The 27261-nt window shown below is 40.4% G+C and overlaps 1 protein-coding gene across 2 annotated transcripts; it reads left to right on the plus strand.

Annotated features, from left to right (window-relative positions):
- The first annotated feature begins 1051 nt into the window (after positions 1-1051).
- ANXA2 (annexin A2) lies at positions 1052-25782 on the plus strand. Of its 2 annotated transcripts, XM_067003934.1 has the most exons (14): positions 1052-1196; positions 5450-5509; positions 9332-9431; positions 14819-14913; positions 15660-15716; positions 17514-17627; positions 19271-19361; positions 20707-20786; positions 21141-21200; positions 21817-21910; positions 22636-22731; positions 23652-23710; positions 24344-24466; positions 25403-25782. In XM_067003934.1, exons 2-14 carry the CDS (start codon positions 5462-5464, stop codon positions 25460-25462), a joined length of 1077 nt encoding a protein of 358 aa, XP_066860035.1. In that variant the 5' UTR covers positions 1052-1196; positions 5450-5461; the 3' UTR covers positions 25463-25782. The 2 variants fall into 2 exon arrangements, with proteins under 2 accessions (XP_066860035.1, XP_013032901.2); XM_013177447.3 differs by lacking the exons at positions 1052-1196; positions 15660-15716.
- Positions 25783-27261: the final 1479 nt, after the last annotated feature.

Genomic DNA, 27261 nt, shown 5'->3' on the forward strand with positions numbered 1-27261 from the left:
TTTTGAATCTCTGATCTGGTTTAGTCCCAGCAGTTACTTGGTCTCGCAACCCATGTTCTTCTGTCTCTCTAGTACTTGCCTAGTTTTGTCGCTGCTGCTTTACGTACTTTGCCAAGCCTAAAGCCCAACTTTATAGCGGAGGCAAATAGCTCTCAAATTCACTCTGTGACAACATACTCTTGAAATAACTGCCTTGAGGTGGTCACCTGTAGGGGATTCAATAAAAAGTGTTTAAAATACAAGACTAACCCCATGTATTGGGAAGGGTGAGCGCTTACTTCTCTCCAAAGCATTTGGGCTTGATTACCGGTGAATTGTCCGTGTATCGTGGTGTAACAGCAATCTCAAGTGATCATGTGAAGGTTTTATTTTAGAATTTCCTTACACTCTACGTTGCTTTCGGTGACAGATGTCATCTCTAGGCTTTGATCAGTCATTTTTCACGAGAAGTTTATTTCCTTTTTTTTTTTTTCCTTTGTTGGGTGTGGTGTGCCTGAGTTCACCGAGCACGCATGGGTGAGCCTTGGAGCAGAGGGCTGCTGGCGTTTATTGCCGGTGACACACGGCTCTTCGCCTCGTGCCAGCGGCGATACTCGGGGCTTGTCTGATGAGTCAGGACCTGCGGCAGGCCTGGCGCTAGCCGCGGGGCCGGAGGAGCTGGGCTCGCCCCGGGCAGGACGCGGTGGCAGCGGGGCCCGGCCTGGCACCGAACGGGGCTGACGTGGCCGGGCTGCGGCCGGGCCCCGCCGCAGGGGGACCCCCGTAGGGGGGGCGTCCCCGGGCCCGGGGCTGCCCTCTTCTCCTCTCCTCCCCGTATTCTCCCTGCCCCGCGGGGCCCTCTCCCCTCAGCCCCCTCAGGCTCAGCCCCTGCTCCCGGGGCGCAGCTTCAGGCGGCTCCTCCGCGCCCTCGGGAACCTCCGGGGCTGGGGCGTCGCGGGACACAGATACCGGGGCACAGATACGGGGACACAGATACCGGGACGGAGGCCGGCCCGGCCCTCCCCTACCATCGCCCACCCCATCCCTCGCCCCTTCCCCGGGGCGGGCGGCGGGCGCGGCCGGGTGAGTCAGCGCCGCGCCGGGGGGGCTCCGGGGCGGGGAGGGCCCGCCCGGCCCTACAAAACCCCGCCCGGGCCGCCACTGGCCCCAGCCGCCGCTAGAGCCGCCGCCAGAGCCGCCCTGCCCGCCCCGGCCAGGTGAGGCCCCCCCCCCACCCCGGGCGCCCCCGGCCCCCAGCAGCGGCGCGGAGCCGGGCGGGGGCAGGCGGCAGGGACGGGGGGGTCGAGCGGGGGTCGGGGCAGCCGCTGCCACCGAGGGAGTGGGGCGGGGGTCGGCCGCCGCTCTCCCCTTCTCCTCCTCGTCTTCCTCTGGCCGTGCCCGCCCCTTGCTGTTTCTCAGCTTCCCCTCGGAGCGGCGGCTCCCGGGGCGCGGCTGCCCGGGGCGCTTGGTGTGCCCCGCAGCGGGACCGGGCGTGGCGGCAGCGCCCGGGAAAGAGGAACCGCCGGGCACCCCCGTTACCCGCTTCTCCTGGGGAAGGCAGGGCAGGGCTTAGCCCGGGTAACGCCGCCGTACCCTCGGCTCGCTTTTCTCCCCCGGGAAGAGCGCGCTCGTCCCGCCGTGCCGAGGCTGAGCCGAAGGCGGCCACGGGAGCGCCCCCAGCCCGGCCGCGGGGCTCGGCGGGGGCGGGAGCAGAGGGGCGGCTGCCCCGGGCCCCCTGCGGCTCCTGGCGGCCCGGCCCGGGCGTGGCGCTCCCGGCGCTTTGCAGAACCGCTCGGGGCTGGGAGGCGGCGGGGCACCTCCGCCCTGCGCCAGAGCGAGGCAGGGCATAGGAACGCTGCTGTCTGCTTTAACGGAAGGAAAAAGGAAAAGTGTTGTTTTTTTTTTTTTTTGTTCCTTCCCTGTTCTCCTACTGGAGAACAGGGTAGTTAGGCAGGAGCTAGTCGTGTTCTTGTGCGTGACTGTTTTAATACTTTTTATTATTTTTTTCCCCCGAGATAGGTTTTTTTCTGTAAAATCTTTGAGATGAAATAAGTTGACTTCAAAGAGAAAAAGAGCCTCATTCTTGTATGTTCAGTGTCCTCCTGGAATGGGACCTCTCCTGGTTATTAGTGCCTGTGGAAGAGAAGGGTTCTGGAATGGTTTGTGGCTGCATGGTTTAATAGTTTTGAAGAGCCTTTTGTTTAAAGCTATTTTTTTCTCCAAGTAGTGACTTCAAACGTCCTGCTAAATCTTGCAGTGTGGTTTGGAGAGAGAGTGAGCCTGACAGATTTGTGCTGGCAGTTAGCACAAAATGCGCTGTAAATGAAATAAGCACCCAACAGCTTTCATTACATGCATCAGCCACTGCAGCTCTTCCTCTTTCCCACTCTCCCTCATCTCCGTTGCCAGGCCTCGCCCTACTTTGGAGACCTGATACAAATATGCTGTTAGTGAGGCAGTTTCCATTCTCTCATTCCGGGGATGCCGCTTCCTTGGCTCATGTGTGTGGGAACACCCTTTGCTCAGTCTCTGTCTACAGGGGTAGATTAAATTCTTAAAATGCTAACTCTGCTTATTGAGCAATGTACTTGTTTGTGCATACCTGGCACTTTTTTCCATGGATCATGCGTGGGTTTATGTTTGCTTAGTTTTCCCCTAACATAAGGTACCTGGGCTGCCTCTGGGATTCAAGGTATGGGGTTTTTCTGAGGGGATGCGGAGTATAGACTAGACCCAACACAATAATAGGTTTGTATGCCACTAATTACTGTTGGTGGTGAATGCAGATTGGGGTCAGAATAGTTGTTCATCACTTTTAGTAGAATAACAATTTGATTCGGGTTATGTAGTGCAAATTTATGAGTAAAACTGGCTATAGAAACTTGCCTGAAGTTATTGAAGTATCTGTTTACATTAGGAGGGTAGAAATGGATCCTTTCTAGCATAAGGAAGAACAAGTTGGTGCATGCATTTTCTATTTACATGCTCAAACCCAACCAGAACTTTTCAAATCTACATCTGAAAAACACTTAGAGTCTGTTCTCAAATGTGATGGCCTTGCAAAGCAGGGTGTGACAAGAGATGCATTTGTTCTGAGCAAAGATCTTTCTCTGCAAAGTTTCTTGCAAAAACTCCCATTTTTTCTGTTGCCAACACGCTGCTGACGGACGGGCGGTTGCTATAGCATTGTTGTGTGCTGATGACACGAACCTTCCAGCCCCAGCCCTATGTGAGGGCGTGTTAGTTCTGTTCCTGGATGCTGTTCAAGTGTTTTGTTCCAGCAAGCCTGATTCAATGTGGTTTTTAATTGATTTAGAAATAGGAGTCTTGCGAAAAGCTTTGTGAAAGATTATACTGCAGTTGCTTTGCTTTGGTTTTCACTGGTGTTTTCTGGTTCTTTGCAGCAAGGAAGACTACAGGACTTCCATTGCTTATCTGTGGGTCGTAAAACTGTCCGAGTACAAAGGTCTCATTGTTAGGCACTTCATTTTATTGAAATAAACACGAAAAATTTCATAACTCTGGAATATGTCATCCACCTTTAAAGAGTATATGTAATTAATAATGCCAATAGCTCATTACAACTTTTGCTGCCTATCTTTAAAAAGCTGGGTTGAATTTTTGATTTGAAAAAGATTTATTCTCAAATAAGTTGGTGTGTGACTGTGCTTTTCATTCTCTGCCCTTTTTTTCCTCCCCGGAATCTTTATTTCCTTTGAAATAGAGTTGTATTTGTTACTCATATACCAAGGTTGCTTCTGAAGATGGAAGGTTTTCTTGCTGTATTTTAAATGAGGAAACATGCAATTACTACATTTCTGCTATAAAAGCCATGTAATTGTGTTTCTGCATTTTATTCCTAAAAGTAAAGATTCCACTGCTTTTCTCTTTTAACAGAATGGGGGGGGGGGGATTTCTAGGTGTTGAAACAAAGAATAAATACTTGCTCTACAGTTTCAAACAGATCTCTGCTATTTAGAAACTATTTCTAACTTCTTGCTAAATTCTGGGGTCTCGATTCCAGATCTGATCATTGACTGGAGGGTAGTTTGGTTTGTCTGGGATGTTTGCCTGAGGAAGCCCCAACATCATAAAGAGTCATGAGTGATTTCAGACAATGACAACAAGTTCTGAAAACCTCTGGAAAGGGCACACCTAGGAGTTGGCTCAGAGGGTATACTACCTGGGCAGTGGATTGGGAACTGGTGACAGCATTGAAGTGAAGGGAATAGCTCCCGGTGAGACTGAGAATAATGCAATTTTGATTCCAGGTCCACTTATCAGTTAGTTTAACGTCACTGATCTTAAGGTGTAATTGAACTTTCTCTCTTACCTCTTGTCAAGCCAGTTCTTTTCCCTGTTTGATAATGTTGTCTCTACAGCTTGACTGTAGAGCTCCTGAGAAGCAAGCTTTGATTTCAATGGACAAATTAATGTTTGCTGCAGGTGCCAACCTGAGTGACTAGAAGGAAATGTGAATGGCAATATCCTTCCTTTCAGCAAAAGAATTTGAAAGCTGTTTTTTGGGACTGCATCAAGCCACTTAAATATTGCCTCTGGTGTATAATCTGTGGGGAAAAAAAAAAAACAAAAAAAACTTCTTCCTTAGTTGAGAGACTCTTCCAGTAAAACAGCACTACAACCCTGGCAAACGTCCCTGCCCAGAAAGCAGAGCTGAAAATAAGCAGAGTGTTGTAACATACATACATCAAATCGTTGTTTGTTTTTGCAATGTGTCTGTCTCAGGGCTGTTTTTTTTTCTGTTTTTCTTTACATGTCTTAGCAAGATGTTGTACAGTTTCTGGCAGTGGAGCGATGATATTGATTACCTTACCTCATAGACTATTATTCAAACTAACATTTTAGAATGGTCTTTGTTACCTGGTATCTGACAATCATGTTACTAATGGGCATTTGTAGCCTTGTCCTGAGGTTCTTATTACTGGGAAGTCACTATGATACCATATGATATTAGAGGCATTATGGCCTGTGTCCAGGATTAAAGATTAAACAGTATTATGATTTTGCCTGCAAGGATATAAATAGTTTCAGTGTATTTTTTGAGCACCTGAGGAATTTAGCATCTGATTTAAATGCTATTATCTGTTGCTGATGTTTGGATTTGAGCTGAACCAGGCTATACTCTTTCTCCTTATTTTTCCTTGTACTGAGTTGTAGGTTCAGTTCATCTTCTTTCTAAGGTAGAGGTTATCCAGTTCCTAAGCAGCAGAAATTGTTTTATAAGAAGTAAAGAAAAATTTTTGTTGTACAATAAAGTGAAGACCTTTCACTGTTGCATTAGTTGTAGTAGTGTGGCTTGGGAACTCTTAAATCAGCATTCTTGCTTGGGATTAATAGAGGCATTGGATTGTGTCAGTCTCAGTGCTGCAGTGTGCAGGTCTGTATGACATGCTGCTCTAACTGTAAATATACTTAAGTCTGCTTGTTCTTTTTTTTTCTCTCCCTCCAGCATTCTTTCACGATGTCTACTGTCCATGAAATTTTAAGCAAGCTTAGCCTTGAAGGAGATGTAAGTATTATTATTCAAACCAGGAAAGTTTGTTTTACTTAAATGCCGTGTCTTTTTTCTTTTACAGAACTCTTCCAGCAGTTTTGCTGAGCTGTACGGTTCACAAGATTCCATACATCTCTTCTACTTAGACTTATTTTGACTAAAATCTGGTCAGTAGTGGCCTGTTTTCAGCCACGAAGCTACTGTAAGTCATAGGACAGTTGTATGAGGTGACTAATGACAGCTTGTCCAACTGGCCAGCAGCATGAGCAGTGTTCATGTGCAGTTTAATCAAAATGCTGGAAAATCACACTCTTTGTTTAATTTCTTATATTGCAACATTAGATGGTAGGGTTACCAGTGTACTGTCAGGATATTGTGCCATGAATTTGTGGTTCTGTGATTGGTACTGAAGAGGAAGTGAATCCCATCTATGCATCATTTCATCATGTTGCTTATAATCTTACTATACATTTAAATTTTGTGACCAATAACTGCAGACCTGAGTGTGGTACAAGCAAACTTTTTGCTGATTTTTGGTACTTGTGAAATAAGTTAGACCGTATGATCTCTGTGAAAGAGCTGATGAAAGTAACTAGTTAGTGCACTGTAGGTAACAAAGCTGATTTTGTATAGCGAAAGTGGTCAGCTCTTCAGATTTCTTGTCCATTTTAATTTCAATGGGGAATTTCTTTTGGAATAATATTTAAACAATCTAGTCTTAGGTGAGTAATTTCAAAAGTCAAATTTGAGTACCATCGCATGCCAGCATTTTCATCAGAAATCCTGCCTGCCACAGAGCTGAAGAAATTCCAGGGAACCTGTTCTGTAGGTCCTAAGTTGGAAGCCAGAATTGAGTAGCTAGTTCACATAAATGATTTGCCCAGTTCCATTCCCCTAAACAATGATTCAGCAAATTAACTCATGTTAAACACAGTATTTCAGCCATCCATTTTTCTCAGAACAGTTTTTAATTTTTGTAATATAGAATAGTTACAGCTGAACACTATCTTCTGCAATAAGGGACTTGTGCGTTCTGCATCGTTGTTCCAGCAACTGATTTGTTTCAAGACCAAAAAACTGCCTTTACTAACTGGCCTGCTTGCTTTGGACTCAGACTGCCTTCTCTTTCCTGTAAGGAAAGAGGGAGTTGAGGTGGAGTTAATCTATGCTTGCCATTTCTGCATCTCTCCACAAGAGAAAATCGAAAGATTGTGACAGAGATCTTCCTGATATGCTTTATCATATCCTCTTTACACTGGAAAACGGAAGCCTGTATTTTAGTCATGACTGTATAGATCACTTCCAGGGTGATGTCAGGCCAACTCATTTTTCAAACATGACTTTTTTTTTGTTGTTTGTTTGTTTGTTTGTTTGTTTTTAAGGCAGAGAATACCGAACTGTAGGTGTCCTGAAAGATTCATGATTTTTGGAAGAAATTTTTTGGGAGAAACCTTTTGAGCTTTCCTGTTAGTGATGTATTACCTCTCATTGCTGTTTTGTTCTTCCCAGTATGGTTTAATTCCTCAAGCCTGGAGGAAGTAAACCAGTTGTAGGATGTCTGAAATAGGCTAGGTATGTGGAGAAAAAACAGTCTTCCCCTGCTTTAGTCTGACCCAGACTGCTGGTGCATTTACACAGTAGGCTGAACTTTTACTGCCACATTCTGGAAAATTTTGTACTGAACCAAATGCAAAGTCAGTTGGAAAAACTCTTCTGTCTGAAAACATACACTAGCTGTACTCTGGTACCAGAGTAATATGAGACCTTATTGTCTGGAATGGCTGTTTTTCATAGTCAGAATAATCATCCTGATAAGACCTTTGCATACTTCACTGAAGTACCAAAGAGTCAATAAACATCGCCCCAGAGAGTAAAACATCTTTGTGGATGCTGATTTTGGAGACGGTCCATTTACTGGTGGAGTAGCTGGCAGTTTTATGTCTTTCCTGGATATATATCTGCATGGCACTTTCTGGGTCTTTGAATGGTGCCTGGAGATCTGAATCCAACTTGTTACATGCACTGGGTGGAGAGACACCAAATGGCTCTGAGTGGCCCCCAGATGGCTCCCACATTGCAAATATGCGATGTATGTGTTTTCTCAGTGTATGATGTGGTCTTGCAGTAAAATACTCTGTCCAAATGGCACATAAACTATTTAGAGTTGGGTGGAAGGAGAGGCACACAACTGTGCTCAACTCACCAGGTGGCTTACATCAGATTATCCAGCTGTGGTGGTTAAACAGGAGCGCCACATTGAGTTGTGCATGTGCGTACCAATGGGCATCAGTTTAGGAATCTTTCAGGCACACTGATTTCTTTGAGACTGCATTGCTCATCTCCCTTTAATGTTTTTGTTAGCAATTCAGTCTGCTAACAGGAAAGGCTGTGCTTTGTGGTGTGGCTGTGGGCCAGACAGCAGTCAGTTGCAGCCAGACTGCTAGGTTGAGCTGATGGGAAGAGACCAGCAAGAATGGTTCAGTTTATCAGTGGTTTATGGACTCCCATCTCTGCAGAGTAACACAGATGTTCTCAGGAAGGTATAGTGGCTACAGCCAGAGGAATCTGTTCAGGACAGCATGACCTCTACAGGACAGCATCAAATGTAGTTTTGTTGTTGTTGTGTGTTTTTTGTTTTTGTTTTTTTTTTTTAAATTAGAATTTCTTAGTTAAAATTTGTCCTCCTTTTAACAACTTGTCTGTAAAAAGATCTTCCAGGCATATTAAGATATCTTAGTCCTGTTTATGAACCCTGATTTCTGTTACAAGTTAGGGACTGAAGCAAATGTTTCCAGGGATCCCTACCAAAAAAGTTTAGTCACTCATTCACTTTAGGGAACAGCTATGGCCATTTCATATATTAGTCACTATGCATCTCTGCCAGAGTTTTAGCTCTCTAAATTGGGCTCACCAGAATGGGATTTATGCATATTTCTCGGCTATTTATATGAAAATCTGTGGTTGAGTTTAACCTGCCCATGGGAGGTGATATGAGTTGATATGTTACTTGCATTGAAGCAGCTGAGTAGAGCTCAGCTGCTATTCTCTTGACCTCCTGTTTGAAGCTACAGTCCTCTGGAGAAGGCAATCATAAACAGCTGATAAAATCTGGTAACTTCTAAAATGTTCCAGTTGTAGATACTCAGCAAACAAGTGCATTCTTAGCAGAGGTAATTTGAAGTGTCGTTTAGTTTTGTTGGCTTTGTGCTGGTTAAACCAAGCATCTGCAGGCACAGACTTTGACAAGGAGATAGTAAGTAACTTGTGCTTTCTGGAAGTATAGGTTCAAAAAGATATATTTGGTGTTATGTTTAATGTCCATGAGATAGAGGATTAACAATCAGCAAGTCAGAACAAGTTTCATGCTCTATCACACTCTACTTATTTTTTTCATTGTAGCTTGAAATCCCAAGTAACGTGTTGGCTTCAAATCTAAAATACTTCAGATTTTCACAACAGTTGCTTAAAATTTCTTTGAATTACCTTTATGTAGTCAGTTTCCTTCCAATCTAGCCAGAAAGCTCTAGATTTTAGAAAATCTAGGATTAGCAAATTTGGAATGTGTTAGAGTTTTGCTACAGTAGTATCTATTTGTACATATAGTATGGTAAAGTAAACATGTCTGAATGGATTTCTGGACAAGCTACATCTGGAGAATAGAGTTTGGTGGCTCTTAGCAGAACTCAGTCTTCATAAATAGCCCAAGGTAGATGTTGTATTTAAACATTTGACTAAATAACAGCTAACTAAAGGAGGTACGTGTTGTATTAACTGCAGTGAGAACAGCTTATATTAACTTTTTTTTCTTTCTTTTTTCCATTCCTCCCCTCCCCCCAGCATTCTCTCCCTCCAAGTGCATATGCCACAGTTAAAGCATACTCAAACTTTGATGCTGACCGGGATGCTGCAGCCCTGGAAGCAGCCATCAAGACCAAAGGTGAGGACCATGGGCAGTGGGTTTGGTCCAGCTTGTAACTTAGAAATACAACTTACATATTAAAAAAAAAAAAACACAACGAAACAAAAGGTACAACATCACACAACCAGCATTCTAACACTTTAATGTCCATAATCTGGATACCTGTTTTAGGGTTTGGATTTCTCAGACCTCACTGATGAAATCTTAACAGAATTAGATTTTGAGATATGTAAATGTATGTTTTAAAACATATTTTAAAAGGTTGTATCCAAGAGTTGTTTGGGTTATTGCTGAAAACACCCAGTTCTTTTCTCTTGGCTTACCAGTATCTGAAATTCTACTACTTTTCTGCCACTGAGAATGAAGTGTCAGCTTCCATGGCAATGATTTGGGACCAAGCTCTGAATTACAGATTTCTATTGGATTGGACATTGCTTCCTTTCAGCTCTCCAAACAGCTGAATAGGGATGGTTTGAACGTTTTCTCTAGATTTTGAACTAAATGCTTGTGTATCTTGTAGGGGCCAATGTCCTAGAAACAATAGAGTCTAGTTTCTAAATGATGTTGCAATATTCAGGGAGCGAGGCAATATGTCAGTCCACTAGTTCTCTGAACCAGGCTCCCTGGCAGACTTACATGTCCTTTTATCAGTGTCAGGATCCACCACTTCTACTGACTGGTGGGGAGACCATGATGCAGCAGAGGAGATGCAGCCCCATGGAAAAGCCTGGTGTACTGAAACGAGCAGGAGTACAGAGAGTGTGGGCTGCAACTCCAGAGTAATACTACATTGGTATTCCTGTGGTGGTGATCCTTGATCCTTGTCCTGCTCTAAAACAAAGAAAGGGTCTGTGCCAGGTTTTCCAGACTTTCTCGGGGCCTGAGAGGCAACACCTGGGCCTAGCTAGAACTGCCAAGTCTTTTGCCTATGCTTCAGAAGGAGAAATTTAAAAGCCAAACAATTTCTCATCAGAAAGAAATGCTGAGTCTTCCATCAGTGCCAGCAAAGCGCATATTGGGCGTGCTATAAAACGTAAAATAATACCCCTCTCTAACAAGCATGAGGCTCCCTTTCACAAGATTTCTAAATTTAACGGGAGAAATCTGTTGTATGCTCATTAAAGTAGGTTTAGTTCTGATTTTAAATGATTTTATGGACTGTTTTTTTTGAAAAGTTTAAAAAAAAAAGTAAATGTTATTGTGCTTGGCAGAAGATGCTTTGCACATATGTAGAGTTTTGTTTAGATTTAATATGTATATGAAATACATATTTTACAATCCTTGGAGTAGTCTTTCAAGTTTTATCTTTTGTAGCAACACTACAGAATTTATATCGTATAGAGTGTTATCTCTGGGTAAAATTGTTTGGATATATCTTACGCATTCTTATATAAACAATATGCATGTACAGCATTTGTGATAGGGGAGAGCCAGTTTTAAGAAGTTACCATTCAATTATCTAGTTGTTTCCCAGCAATGCAAACTCCCTGTATCAGTGTCATCTCTGTTTTGATGGTTGTGTGTTACGTGGGTAAAACTTAACCTTGATGGGTAAACAACAGATCTATTTGCCTCAGGACAAAAACCCTGGGGTAGAGTGTCTGACTATTCTGTTCCATGTAATATCTCAGTACTCCAACATTCATTCAACACTCTTCAGATTAATTCTTCAGAGGTTAGCCATCTATTTATCTGTTGCGGGATCTGTGAGAAATACTGTGGTGTGTTTATTGGGACTTAGATGCTATCTGCAAAAACTGTGCTGCACAAATACACTGCTCAGCCTTTTGCTGGGCTTTGACTGGAGTTGAGTTTAGTGGAGGGTTGTTCTGTGTATCCAACAGCCTAGAAAGGGAGGTGTGCAGGTATGGCTCTAGAGTATAGAAAAACTGTTGGCAGTTAGCAACAGTTTGAGCTAGAGTTTGCATAATGCCTGTGAATTGTTACAGTTCTGTCTTGTTGCATTTGTAGTAAATGTGATTGCTATGCCATTTTCACTTTTATAGTATTAAAGTTTTCTGCAGAGTTCATCTAGTGCCTTAGTATTTTCTTTTTAAGTGTTATTTTGCTGCATAGGACAAGAAACCATTTAATATCTGTATAACACTCCATTATGCCCTTCGTGTTGTATAGATTAGCTCAGGTATATGAGCTTAAATAAAAGAAACACTAGTAGAGCATATGCTAGATTTCTTTTTCATTCTTTGTAGGAAAGAAGACGGCTAAAGTCTCTTTCTTGTTTCCAAGTTACTCCCCAGAATTATGACTTTATGCATCTCAAATAGTTTAAATAATTTTATCGTCAGGCTAGTCTGTGAATAGTTCAATACTTGCAACTCAAACCACAGCCTTTTGTTGAGGTCTGTGGTATACCTTTTGATTCCCTGACTGGCGTAATTCAAACACAGGTTTTATTGTAGGAAAGTGTTTATGACGTGTGTGTATATGTATGTGTATATATATATATAAATTAATTATGTTCAGAAATCATTAAAATAGTAATGAGGTGTAAACCATAGTATAGGTCTTGTGTAAAATTTAATTCACTTTTTTATGTGGCGTGTTCAACATGCCCATACCTTGTAGCAGAGTTTTTCTTGTTTTGAAGTAAAAGTATAGAGGAAATGTGCTGGCATGCTGGTGAGGGGGGACTGTGCCCAAAATCCACCAAACTGTATCAGTTGCATATTCAGAATATTAATAGTATCAGTAAAGAAATATTGCAACATAGTTTGGGTTTGGTGCAATCTTACTAAGCAAAAAGCCAAAGCTCAAGTTATAGTCCTATTTTATCTGAGTTTTTCCCTTTAACTCTAATGGAATCAGGGTTTTATCCAAGGAAAATAAGACAAGTCATGATCACGGGCTCAGTCGAATGGTCATAGGACTGTGTTGGTACCAGATCTATGATGGTTTTAAGGTCTTGCAAGGGCTAATTGCATAAGTCTCCTACTAATAACTGGAGCCAGCTACAATGCCACTTAATTGATGGGTACAGGTTGATGATCTCTGTCGTACTTCAATGCTGTTAGGGCTGATAGCTTCTGGTGTTCTGTCCATTGTGCATTTGAAAATGAAATTGAAGAGAACAGACTTCAACTAAGTGAAGGAACGTATGCCAGCTCTGTCAAAATAAGACTGTTTGCTCTGTTCTCACCTCCTCCAAGAAAATTAGGAGACTGTTCATATCCTCTTTTTCGTTCAGAACAATGCTGGTGCTGTTGTTTTGGCTTGTGGAAATTCAGGTATGATGTCTTTTAACAAAGAAAAATCTGTATCTAACAGTTTACACGTGCTCATTTCCTCTTTTTTTTTTTTTTTGCTGATTGAACCGTAACACGGTGTTCTTACCAACACAACAGATTACCTTGTTTAGGAGGAAAGTTGTCCTTTATTGGGGAATGGGGGTGTTGAAAGTATACTTTTTTATCTAGTATATTTCCATCTGGAAGGAACCTTCCTATTTAAAAAAAAAAAAAAAAAAAAAAATGTGAGCAACTTTGTTACCCATTGATAGAAATACACTGAAATCTATCCTGAAACTTCCAGAGACTTCAGTGAACAGCAGAGAAAAATGTTTGAGCGGCTGAAATGCTCCACCCCACCTCAGCAGATGTGAGTCAGCATCCTGTCCAGGCAGTACCATTCCCAAGTGTGCAGTCTGTAAAATGCCAGAGCAATGAGTTAACGCATATTTCCATCCACAAAGCATTTGAATAAGAAATTTGGATGCAGTCATTTGTGGGCTTCTAAGCTATCACAATTGTCATAAAACTTCCAAATGTCATTTATCAGTTTTGAATTGTTTAAATTTAGAATTTATTAAAACGCTTAAGAGATTGTTCTATGCCTAAGCCCTGTCAAGGCTGAAAAGCTGTGTGCGTGTGTGGCCATTTCTGGACTGGGAGAATTTGCTTTATTTTGTAAAATGGAAACACTTTAAAGTGTTTTAGCTGTAGATTATGACTGAAGTGTGTAGTCAGCATGTTTTCAGACCAAAATTTCTAACTAAGACGTATAATGCTTTCCAGGGCTTTTGGGTATTTGCAGGCCAAGCTTATGTGAATAAGAGCACAGATGTAGGTCTGCCTCGATATGAGCCAAGGACATGAGGCTATCAAGTACAGTATTTCCACATGAAAAATGTGGGCAAGAGGGAGACAGGAAGCTGAATCTTTCGGACTCATCTCGTTTCAGATTCTCTAACTAGGAACTACAAATTTTTTTGCAACATTCACTATGATTTATTATATAATATCTATTGCAGTTGTCTCAAGCTGCTGTGAGGTTGCTTTTGGTATTAAGGAATATAAATGTAAATGGGTTCTGGCAGGGATCTGGGATCTGCTAGTAGCTGCTGATGCATTCTGTACTTTCTGGTTTCTATCAAAAAAATCATCACTTATGCTAATATGTGCACAAATGTGAAAGAAGCTATTTGTAATGTTTGTAGTACAAAGTTGTAGAGACCTGAGTCACTCTGGGCTTGATCTGATGTCTAGTTTAGGACCTCATATTTGCTTCAAAGCCTACCATGCAATTCACTATTTAAAAAAATATATATGTATATATATATACACACATCATCTTTCTGTTGCAGAACATGCACTGTATTAGTCTTAGATGTACAATACTTAGAAATAGTTTTTCCTTTTCTAAGCTTGTAGTTGAACGTCGGTACATGGATTTGGAAAACTTCACTGAAATTCATTTAAAGCTAAACCTTTATTGATGCATTGTTCAACTACTGAAATAGAGGTTGGGATTTTGAGCACACAAGTCTCTAGCCAGGTTAATTAAAGCTCAGTGCAAATCTTCTAGTTGTGATCAAAAAACAAACAAAACATACAATGTTCCTTCCAGTGTAGAAAAAACAAACAAAAAATTACAACAAACTACTATTCAAACTACTACAGCTGGGAGAACACAGAGTATACTGTTTTATTTTCCCCATTTTTATGTTTGGAGTGTTAGTTAAATGACTAGAGGGTGAATTAGAAAATATAACTGTTTTATTAAGAAGCCTTCATTGAAAACACTGAACTCAAATGACAGGGTAGATTTTAATAAGTTTAAATTTGTTTCAGTTTTAAAGCCTGTGTTCTTGAGCAACTTGCTTTGTAGAGTACTGAGTGAACACAAGTGAAGCAGAAAACAGAAGCAGCAAAACAGGTCATGGACTAGACTTTGTTGATGTATTTACTTACCTGTGCACACAAAGATCTGCACTGCATTGAAAATCTGGTCTGTCTCCAATGCCAGGGCATTACATATACCAAATAATAAGAGTGACTGAACTCTGCTCTGGACAGTGCATATGCTATGTTTTGAGTGTCAGAGAACATACTAATTCAAAGGGAAGGGTAAAAAGAGTTTCCTTAACTCTTTGTCTTATGTCTTTGTAGGTGTGGATGAGGTCACCATCATCAACATCCTGACAAACCGCAGCAATGAACAGAGGCAGGATATTGCTTTTGCCTATCAGAGGAGAACAAAAAAGGTAGCAAAACTTGCAGAAATACCAATTATTAATTTTGTGGATAGTTATTAGATTTTCAGGCCTTGTACATCTCGCAGTTAACTTGGAATAAGCTGGAGATAAATACTGTTTGGTTAATTTTTTCAGTGGAAGATGCATTTATTGTGCCCATGTGTTACAGTTTAGGACTGGTAGTATTCCAAATAGGTTAAACAGGTACAACTGAGACTGAAACCTGTTGGAGATGGTGATTTCCTAACACTTACAGAAATCATGACGGGTAACACATCAGCCATCCAGCCATCAAGATTCCATGCTGAAATGTGTTCAACAATAGTGAAAAGCCATTGACAGCAAGTGTCTCAATTGGAAGGAAAAGGTGAAAAGCGATTGTTTTAGGGAAGATACATATATTGTTAAGACAACTCAGCATAAAGAAAACATTCAATTTCTGTTCACAGGTGTAGTTTAAATGAGAAAAGACTGCAATCAGTTGTGCTACAAGTGCTGCAGATGTGAAACAAAGTGATGTAATGAGCTGAACTAGGTACTATCCTGTCAGAAATATTGTATGCACTGATCTGTTGATGGAGAGAAATCTGTAAAATAATAAGCTGCAGTCTGCATAATGAGTCCTTCTGTCTGGAAGGCAAGAGATGTTCTCTTGACTTTTGAAGTTGAGAGGCTTATCATAATTTAAGTTTTATGCTCACGTAAAAGAAGAAACTTGTGTAGAGTTGGAATTATGATGAATGTATCTCTTTCAGGTTTGCCAGACCCCAAATGGTAGTCCTCCAGGCCAGAATGCTCATCCAAAAACACATGTAAATTTGAAGTTTAGTTTTGTAAATTCACCAGCTGTTATGCATGGCTGATATAGGCACATATGTGCGGAAACACACATAGGTTGAACACATGCATGTGTGCACGTCTGCACCTTGGCAGTCACTTCCTGTGGGCAGTGGGAAAATCTTCCATATAAGCTGGACCCTAGTAGACAAGTGTATCACCCTAAGCTCTGTTAAATGTTTTGCATGACCACAAAAATGCACAGTCAAGAAAATATGCAACTTCTTTCATGTAAGTATTTTATCTCTTCTCTTACCTTTTTTCCTTGCTGCAACCCAAAAGCAAACTGAATTTATCAAGTATAACAAGTGCCAAAGGATAAACAGCTATAGAAATAACGGAAATCTGCATTAGAAACCACCCAGTGAAATAAACAATTGAATGGTAAGAGAGGATAAAATGTACAAAAAGACATATGGGCATGTTCTTGGTTCAGTTTAGGGTGTTTTGTTGCAGTTAGTTTGGTAACTTACGTTCTATTGATTTGTATTTCCTTCAGCCTTCACACGAAAGTGCAAAGATTGCAAAAACTTTACTTGTTTAATTGTAATTCATGTCATTGTTAAAATTCAATTTAGAGGTATGTGGTTATTTTCTGTTTCAGTTGATGTCTGAAGAACCTGTTTTCACACAAATAAATAGTGAAATCTTGTACACTAATTGTTTGCATACTAAAATATTTGTTGGACTAAAGCAGCTAGATGTCCAAGACTCAATGTTGTGGTCAATCCATGCAGTTAAGTGCATAAAGTATTAGCATATATTAGCATCCTGGATTAAATTGGTGACTTTGGAAATAAATGCCTTGGCTGTTTATCTCTCTGGTACAAACTTATTTTCAGTTTTGCTGAGGCTACCTTATCTTTCTTCTTTTCTCCCCTGCCCCTCAATCTCACAAATTGTTAGTGTAGAAACCAGCAATTGAAAAGCAACAACTCTCCTCTGAGTGCTATGTACTTACCTTCAGCTTAGGGAAGGTATTGACCTGTGTGGACTCCAGACTTGATTCCAGGGATTTGAACTTTGGAACTACGCTGCAATTAAGCTGATCCTAACATTATTCAAGTTACGTCTGAACTCCATAAAAGAGGAAATGTCACTGACTTTAATGCAGACCTGCATGCATCCTGTGAAGTGAATATACGTGTTTCTTCCTCTAGGATTGACTGGTGATTAACAATAGACTTTGGATACACAATTCTGGTAGTTCTCTTGAAGATCAGGATAATTTTTCTGCCCTTAAGGATCATTCTTTTTCTCTTCAACCAGCTGTTTGGGAACTGGGCCTTTACAGTGGAATAACCGCAGTCAGTTTTCCAATGTGTCAGCTAATATAGGGTTGTGATAATAAGAAAAACACAAATAATATGGTGCTACAGGGAAAACTGTGAACATATGATGGAGAAACCCTGGCTGTAGGGAGTCGTGCTCAGATCTGTCAGTGCTTATTAGATCTAACAAAGTGTCTGTGCTTCAAGACCGGAGCTGAGTTGTTCAGAGTCACTTGGATGTCTTTGCATAATGCTTCCCAGCACTTTGCCAGCCACCAGTGAATTTCTTCTTATATTCAAAGGATGAGAAAATTTCGATTTGCCCTAACTTCATTTTTAGGCTTTCACAAAACAAAAGCTCTTTATGTTCTGTTTCCTTGTCTATTGTTAAAGAAACACTGTTGCAGGCTTGGAGATTTAAAACACTACAGGCTAAATTCACTGGAGACGAGAAGTGAGCTTTAATTTTGTCCTTCCATCCTGTCTCCTTTTTCTTTACAGGAACTTTCAGCAGCACTCAAGTCTGCTCTGTCAGGTCATTTAGAGGCAGTGATCTTGGGCTTGCTGAAGACACCATCACAGTATGATGCATCTGAACTGAAAGCTGCCATGAAGGTAAATGAGATTTGTAATTTCAGTCTGTTAGTCTGATGTCACTATGTCAGGAATGAATATGGCCTTTGTATTCAAGGGCAGTTTTCAAGTAAGTCCATTTTTTTATTTAACTATTTTAGTTTAGTACTACAGTTTAAGCATCCATCTGCAAGGCATCCAAAATCTCAGTAGGAAATTAAAGAAGTTCTGTGATTTTTTTCATGTGATTTTTAGTGTTAATTAAATCCTCTTTTTAGGAAAAAAAATTGAATCAGGTCAGGTGTAACTGATAGGTTGCTATGACTAGTTGTTGCTCTCATGACCGTTCTTTAAAACAATGTACAGGTTCCTAGTACAAAAAAAAAAAAAGATAAGAGAGCAGCTGCTAGCTGGAGCTATTAAATCCTCTGCATGCATTTATAGGCTGAAAAAGTAGTTTGCAGTTACTGGGTCATTTCACTGATTTTGAAAGAACATTGTGTACCAGGCCCACATCTATGTAGAACATGAGGAGGAGGAAGGGCCATCAAAGCATTCTTGGAGCAGCAGTAACTCACTGAACTCAGTCCCCTACAGTCACATGTAAGCATGGAATAGGTCACTAGCTGAGAAACATCTGCTCTGCCAGCCACTGAAGCAAGACTTTGAGAGGTGCTCATGCCAGTGCTTTTGCCTTTCTAAGCAAACTAAAGTTTGGAGCTTGTATTTGTAATCATCCCATAAATTCCAAATATTCTTCATGAGGTTTTTTTTTTAATACATAAAAAAACCACAAGTATTACAATTTATATGCTGAAACTCAGAACAAGACAGAGACAATTTACTGATTTGTCTGGACTATGAAAAGCAAGTAGAAAAAAAAAATGCCGGTACTGGTATGGTAACCTTTTAATGGGGGGGCCAAATCCATTCTTTGAGCAATCAGATGCTGCCCTCTTCTGGTTTAAGTCCAGGCTATCCAGATTTTGCTGTAAAGCTAATGTGTGTGTGTAACATATGCCACATTATGGTTAGGATGACCATATACTTCCAGCATTTCTGCTGCATTTACCACCTGAATACCAAACCATTACCTTAGAGTAGCTATAGGTACAGAGTATTATATTCTCTTATTAAGTCAGATATTCCCATTTCCCAAGCACTCAGTCTACTGTTCTGAGTTTGCTTGAGCTTAAGATCGATTTGATTATTTTCTTAACTTTGCTTTCATAGTGGGAGAGGTGTCTGGAGGAAGGTAGGGAAGAACAAATTGGTTGCTGCCCATTTGCATGCTAAGAATCAGAGTTTCATCCTGTGCTCTCAATACAAAGAACCACACATAGGCTGCAATAAGGTAACTTCCAGCAGTTGTGGTGGTGGTGGTGAGGTCGCTGAGTGTTACAGACACTTGTGAGAAATGCACATTGCCCAGAGATAATACTTGCAACAAGATCTCAAAGCTATTAGAGAAAACTAATATTTGGCAAATAGAAATGTTCCCTCTGGGGTTTTTCTGGCCAATTAGAAACATCTATACAGTTACCAAAAATATCCTTGAATGGTTGTGAAATTGTTAAGAGTGGAAGAAAGGAGAGAGGATAATGAAATATCTGTAAAATATTTTGAAACTGTTCAAGCATGTCTGTTTATTTCTAGCAACTAACTGAACTACATATGTGTTCCAGGGTCTGGGAACTGATGAAGACACTCTCATTGAAATCATCTGCTCACGGACAAATCAGGAGCTTAGTGAAATTAATAGAGTCTACAGAGAAAGTAAGTTCATTTTGAAAGTTTCAATGCATTATGTTTGTACATGAAGCTACTTGGATAATATCCCCTTTGTATTGATTTCATTGAATTTCTTATACTGTGTCTACTTTGATTCTCTGGTGTTTGGGTATAAGAAATTTTAAATTGGCATGTTGGATATTAGCGTGTGTATATAGTTTCATCTGTTGCTTGGTAGCAAACAAGTTGGAGAACATTCACTACTCATCTAAGTTATGTCTAAATGTTCTTTTGTAAGCTACATACATTCTGTGCATAGTGATAGAGTCAACGATGAGAGATTTATGGATTCTAGGATCAGTTATGCTATAAATAGGTGAATTTGAAATCTCCTAAAGCATACTTAAAAGTTTTTTGGTAGATCTGCCAGAAAAGACATGAAGTAAAACTTCATAAAAGTATATATTCTCTTTTTCAACTTTTCTAAAGCATTTTATCTGATTTAAGGTATAATTCATAGTTGATTGTAAGGAGATGCGACAGTGACCTAAGGTCCATCTTAAAAAAATCCTTTCCTTTAATATTCATAATATTTTCACATTGGCCATTCTGTTTGTGTTCATTGCAATTTGTAGTGCAGCTGTCCAGTACCTGTTTGTTTCCCTGAGCTTCAGAACTGAGCTTCACCAGAAATAGATTGAAATGGAGAAAATTGCTCTGTGCTAATGCCTAACTGTTGTCAAGCAATTCCACTAAGACATTGGTAGAATCAAAAAGGACAAGCAAAAACAATGTAGTCTTAATGACATATATTGAAAAAACTATGTAACAGTGAAGAGAATGTTGCTACTGTAGATGAACTTGCTGTACAACAGGAGAGAGAATGTGATCTTGTAGCAATAGAGTATGATCACTTGGAAAACCACAAAGGTGTTGAGACACCATACTGGAATCATATGCAACATTCCTTTGTTCTGTCATAACAGCTTTTGTCTTCTGCATTAAACTTGTAATCGTAGTTGTCTAATCGTAAATCCGTGAGTGGTGAAGGTCTAAATGCTATGGCTGGCAAACAAGCAGTCATTGATAACTAAGATCGGTATAGTAGTATATTCAGCTTAAAGCAAAATTCCCTTCCTTTTAATATCCTCAGGCTCTCCTGTTATCTTTCCACATCAGAAGGTAGGCTTTGTTGACATGGGAACTCCAGAAACTAGCTGATAACAGTGGTTTTTCTTTTGTATGGAAGCATGCATTTTCCTTGCTTTCCATATATGATTTAGATGGTAGCTGTTTGTTGCTGTGCATAAAATACAGTCATCAGGTACTGTTCTTGTAACGGGGTATTTGTAGGATACCTTTAATTGAAAAAGAATTTTTTGTTTTCTAGTGTACAAGACAGAACTGGAAAAGGACATTATATCAGACACATCTGGTGACTTCCGCAAGCTGATGGTTGCCCTGGCCAAGGTGGGTCTTTTCATGTCCTTCTGCTTTTCCTAATGTGCCTGCCCATTGGTAGTTGACTGATGATTGCCAGTAAAACAATAGGATTTCTGATTCAATTTTAAATTTCCTTGTATTTTCAGTCTTTTGAAAATAAATAAAAATAATTCAAATGTTGAAGGACAGTGTATTTTGACAGGAACACAGTGCTCATAGCAGCTTCATAAGCAAAGCATAAGTTTATTCATAAGATGAAGCATAAGTTTACTCATTTAGCAAACACTGATTAATAAAACAAAAGAGAAAAGAAAATACGCATATAGTAAATTGCTCGCAATCTATTAAACGTCTTCTAAATCCTGCTATCCTCATTTGAAGGGCAAAAGATGTGAAGATACTTCTGTGATCGACTATGAACTGATTGACCAAGATGCTAGGGTAAGTGCTGGTAAGAACCATGAAATGTCTCAAGTTGGTCAAACCTACGGAGATACTCAGAGTACAATTTATGTGAGAACTAGAAACATTTATGAAGACAGGTGTGTATATTTCAGATTGTCTTGCTTAGCAACGTTTGCATGCTATCAAGGTATTTGTGACTTGCAATCTTGATAACAATTTTCACGGGCTACTTACCTGTACAGAAACTCTCTGGTATTTCTTTTAGGCACATAGAAAATGAGATCTTTTAACAAAAGGGAACATCTTGAAAAGACTGGCAATCAAAAAACTGCAAAAGATTCAGAGAGAGGGATTATTGAACTTAGTGGCTGTGTAATGCTTGTTGATTACACCTGTAAGTTATCAGAAGTAGTTCTGCTGACGTAAACAGAGCTAAATACAGAGTAATTGCTTTCTATTTACCTCTACTTACAGTTTTAGTCTTGGTTTTGGGTTAGATCTATATATTTTGTCCTTAGTGGTCTGCCCAGCCATGTGTCCTTTTGTATTTCTCCCACTGACACAGTTCCAGTAGTGCTGTTTTTCCAGTTATTGTATATATTTGAGATGTTTTTTGTGTAACTCATGATTTTGCTTTTCTTTCTAAACCCAGGAACTCTATGATGCTGGTGTGAAGAGGAAGGGAACTGATGTGCCCAAATGGATTAACATTATGACTGAAAGGAGTGTTCCACACCTGCAGAAAGGTACTGTTCAAAAGACGGACTTTTTTCCCTATAAGAGAAAGTTAGAGCAAAGTGGTAACTATTTTGTCCCAAAGGTCATTGAGATGAGTGTGAAAAGTAATAAAACAAGGAAATCTTACTCATACATGTTGTTACAATTTTTTAAAGTATCTGTGGATGTTTTAATCTCACAATTTGAATGTATGTAGAGCTCTTTTTTACATTTTTTTTTACAATTTTTTACAATTTATTTTTGCAACAATTGCCCAGTGGTATGCCATGTACATTGAGAACGAACACATTACAAATCTAGAAAGTAGGATTGCGTGAGACCTTGAAGAGGTCCTTTAACTTTTCATTCTGTTCCAGGGTAGGTTAGCTATATCACACATTTAAATTTGACATTGAAGGCCATCAAGCAGCTTCTGTAAGCACATGGGAAAGCCATTTGAATATTATTTTCAGGAGCTAAATCACTGTTGTTTCTAAAAATACTAGTGACAGGACGAAGATGGTATTCTGGATGATTGTGGAGGTATTCAAGGAAAACAAAAAGATGATAGCATGGGAACTTTATTATCAGCTGGCAAACTGGCTGTACTTAAGAGAGAGTTCTCAGAGGGACTTGGACAGATATTTTTTAAATCATGTCTCTGCATTGCTTTGTCTGCATTTTTGGTTTGGGTGGTTACTTTTACCAACTCTTGGTTTGACTTTTATTTCATCTGCTTTCTTTCTTGTAATAGTGTTTGAGAGGTACAAGAGCTACAGTCCATATGATATGTTGGAGAGCATCAAGAAGGAGGTTAAGGGAGATCTGGAGAATGCCTTCCTTAATCTTGGTGAGTTACTCTGAAGTAGAGTCTACCTTTAGATAGTATCTTTTTCAGTGCACTTGCAGCATACTGGGATGAGAATAGGGCCCAGCTTCTTCTGTATCTCTGGAGGAGAAAGAAACTAGAAGGACTGGCACTATTGGGTCCATTTGCATATTTTAGGACATTACAAGTATTGAGAAGTAGCAGATTTTTGCCCTCTGCAAAATATGTATCTTGATTGCCAAATGAAAATGAAAAGGCACGTTTTGTGATCTGTTGTTAGTTTAAGCCTCAGTATCACAGAGAAGTTAATGTTTATTTCCCCCAAACACAAAAGATTGGAATTCTAGCTGGGCACATGAAGTACTCAACATGGACATAGGCTGGAGATTGAGCTGTGTGTGTGTGTAAGGGAAGACAGGATGTGGAGGATACTGGGTGGCTGCTATTGTGGTATGCGATGAAAATGACTAGGATATTGCCAGGTTTCACAGGACATTTTTTAAGAAGAGAATTCATTTCAAACTGAGGGAGAAACAAATTGTTTAAGGAAAATGCAAAACAAAGACAGGATAACCTTGGAAGGGATACTTTGCATGGATTAGCATACAATGAACATGTTTGGAAAGAAGTTGTTTATCAGAGTGAAAGACTTAAGAATGAAATTGTGTGTGGAGGAAGGCTAGCATTCAGAGATGATACTAATGATGGAGGGAAATATTTCTCACATTATAAGCATTTGTGCTTCAATCACAAGCTTAGCCAAACAACTTGTAAGCAACCTCAGCTAAAAATGATGACTCCATGTCCCCTTTTGGAGAAACTATCGGCGGAAGCCTTATTTTGACTACTTAGCACGTCTTTAAAAACACTCCAAGATTCTGTGTTCTGTTCTTCCATGAATGGGCAGGATGTGTACCTATTCATCATCTTTCTCTCTTCAGTCCAATGCATTCAGAACAAGCAGCTGTATTTTGCGGACAGGCTGTATGATTCCATGAAGGTAGGGAAGACTGTTCATTCTTACTACTAATTATCTTCTAGCCATTGTTTCATCAAATTTTTATTTGTTAGATAGTTTTATTCATATGATGTGTAACTGGCATGTGGATGAATGAACCAAGACTTAATATTGTTCAAAAGCATTCTTTAATAGCTATGCGCATCTGGTGTAGGGAAGTACAGGGGAGGGTCATGTAATAATGATCTCCATTAGATTAGTTGACTGTTTTCGCAGGTAAACAAGCACTGATAGCAGAAAATTTGTTCACTGAAATGCCAAAACAGATGACTAAATTTGCCTCAAAACATTTTCTTGAGAAAAGGGATGAAAGAGAAACACCTCGTGACAGCCGTTAGACAATACTAGGAAGAAGACCTCCTGGTAAACCGGAACTGCGGATTGCAGTGTAGGTAGCTAGATTGGTGTCTAGAAGTTGGTCAAACACTGCTGATGAGAAGGGTACGTTCATGCTCAAATTCCTGGATCACAATAATGACTTTAGTTAGGAGGTGTAATTCATTGGATCTTTTATTGATGCATCTCAGTTGCCTGTAGTTCGTTGTTTTTCTATCAGTTACATCATCCTTTCATGCGTTTCAGCTCTTAAAGTTCTAAATGTGAATGTGCTTGTAGGGCAAGGGAACCCGTGACAAGGTCCTGATCAGGATTATGGTCTCACGCTGTGAGGTTGACATGCTGAAAATTAAGAGTGAATTCAAGAGGAAATATGGAAAATCCCTCTATTATTTCATCCAGGTAAGTTTTCAGCTTTCTGTTTATATTAATTGTGTGGACGTTCATAGTGCTCTTCTTTGGGCTAATTCTACCATTAGAATTCATGGGAAGTCTTTTAGAGGCTGCAGTGAGAATAGTAGGTCATTACCAATTATCAATGCCCAATAGAAAAACCCACCTTAAACTTTCAAGTCTACTGCTGGTACAGTTCCTGGCAGCCAATTGACTGTTACGTGTGGGTTTTGTCCAATGAGTTGATGTATTATAAAATAAAATTCTGTTCACCCATCTCTATTTCAGACTAAAAGAAAAAAAAATTGCTCTGGGATAACACAAATCATCTGAATTGTTGTTATCTTTCATTCCAGTGCCCAAGGAGTAGGCTTTTTAGCCAGATTTTTTGTCCCTTTGTGTGATTGGGCAGAGGAAATATTAAGTGATAGGTTTTATTTAATTTGGGGTATAGGTAAAGAGCTTGTGTATCTGTTTAAAAACTGTTCCTATATCCACCCTTCCATCAGAAAGATACGTTCTTCTTTGTTCAGATGTAGTTGCAATCAAAACCTTAAGCCCAAATCTTTTCCTAAAGATGTCAATTTGAAACTATAAGGAAGTTTTCAAAATTGTGAATTTAACGTATAATTTTTGTGGTGATTAGTGAAAAGAAACAGAATCAAGTCATTCAGCTTTCCTTTGTTGTGTTACTCCTTTTTGTACCAAAATTTCCTGTATTGACCTTGCATATGTTTTGCAAAAATAAGTAATTTCAATTCACATATAAGTAAAACCCAATTTTGACAGTCTACTCCAGGCTGGCAAGGCTTCAGCTGCAAAACAGTCAGTCCCACATGTTTAGAATATAATGTGTATGCCTTCATATTTTGCAATTGTTTCTTAATACATATATATTTTTTTATATTTTTTTTTTTTTTTTTTTTTTTTTTTTTTGCTTTACAGCAAGACACAAAAGGTGATTACCAGAGGGCACTGCTGAACCTGTGTGGTGGAGAGGACTGAAAACTGTGATGGAAGAAATCCAAATCAAGAGACATGCTTTTTCTGCTCTTCCTATTACTGTAACCCTAGGAAAAAATGACTTGCCTGGCTAACCTTGACTTACCTTTCTATCTGCAAGACCACTGTTATAGTATGCTTTCCAAGTGCTGTTTGCACTTCTCTCAGCAGCAGTGCTCTGCTTGGTTCTGCCAAAGTCCTTAACAGCATAAAGCCACACAAACTAACGTTCCAGAGATAAGAGGTTGAAAGTGCTTCTGAAAGACCGCCTCTTTGTGCAATGTTTCTAATAAAACTTAAATAAAACTGAAGTTTTACTTTAAGATGTATCTCTTTTAGACCTTTAATTTGAAAATTGTGTGAACAATTGATGCATGTTTAGCCTTTGCCAACCGTTTTCTGTATTTTTTTTTTCTCCCCGTAGCTGAAACCTTATCTTCCTCCCTCAAAGCCTTTCCCGTTTGGTTATGCAATTTCTTACGAACAGCAAAACGATTCCCCTGATTTTTATTTATGTATGTCTGCAAATCAGTGACAGTGAAACTCAAACCCCAGGTGTTTTTTTGTGTCCGTGTAAAACAAGGGGCGAGTACTTGTGACTCCCTCTCCAACGTTCAGAACGAGCGGCGGGAGGCACACGGGGCCGTGCGGCGCCCTGCCGGGGTGCCTCAGGCCGGCCTTTGGCCTGTGAGGAGGCAGCTTCCCGCCTTCTGCCTTCCCGCCCTTTTGCCCGCGCGTGCCGCTCCTGCCGGGCAGCGCCTCGCGCCTGAGGGGCGCTGAGCTCTTCAGAAGGCTCCGGGCAGCCCCTGCGCGCCTCTCGTCCGCCTCAGGGGATTTGGGACCGTCCAAAACCCAGCCGAGAGCCGTTAAGGAAGCCGCAGGCGCACGTGCCCCTGTAGCCCCTGCCGCTCAGGGAGTCCTGTTTTCTGCTGTGTGGTGGCAGGTGTTTAACGCTTTATTCGGGAGTGTTACGTTTCTGCCCTCCTGTGTCGGGGCCGAGGCGAGCAGGCATCGTGGGACAAGGGCCCGGGGTGCTCTGTGAGTGTTCACGTACCCACATAACAGCCTCTCACAGTGGTTCTGGGCACAACTTTAGTATAAATATTAAGTAACTAACGAGAAGCTCTTTTTCTCGTTTCTCAGCTGTTGTTCCTTTGGCAATAAGAAGCTGCTAGCAGGTTTCAGCTGTTTTCTCTCAGACATTACCTGGTTTGTGACCCTGTTTCAGAGGCAGATAGAGTTCCATGGGTAAATCTTAAGACTTTTTAAATAAAGCCTTCTGAAAAGAGAAGCACATAGTAGCCTGTTTCATGTTGCTATTGAAGGGGTGAGAGATCTTGCTGCAATATCATTGGCTGTACGCCACAAGGAATATTTGGTATAAAATGTAGTTGATAAAATATTGGTAATTTAAATGCATAAATGATAGAATTTTTCAGGAGCAGCTCCAATTTAATGCCTGATGGAGCAGTGTCGTTCACACCTGTTCACAAAATGCCTCTCTGACTAGATTTGTACATCTAAAAACTATTGCTGAGAGAGCAAATCACTCTTTGAATCTAATTAGGTAAGCCATCTCTATAAACTTTGCTTGCTCAAATGTGGCCTTGTAAAAGAAATGAAATGGCGAGTATTTTTCCAGTTAGTGGAATGAACAACTGGAATTTGATGGCTAGCATGCTTTGCCTTGCTGCTACATGGTATTTAAAACTGCAGGCAGTCCTTCTTTGGGATCAAAGTAATGTTAAATAAACCTGCACAATTTCAAAGGCCAGGACCATTTTTGCTAAACATAGACTAGA

This window comes from Anser cygnoides, chromosome 11 (genome assembly GCF_040182565.1).
Source record: "Anser cygnoides isolate HZ-2024a breed goose chromosome 11, Taihu_goose_T2T_genome, whole genome shotgun sequence".
Lineage (NCBI taxonomy): Eukaryota > Metazoa > Chordata > Aves > Anseriformes > Anatidae > Anser > Anser cygnoides.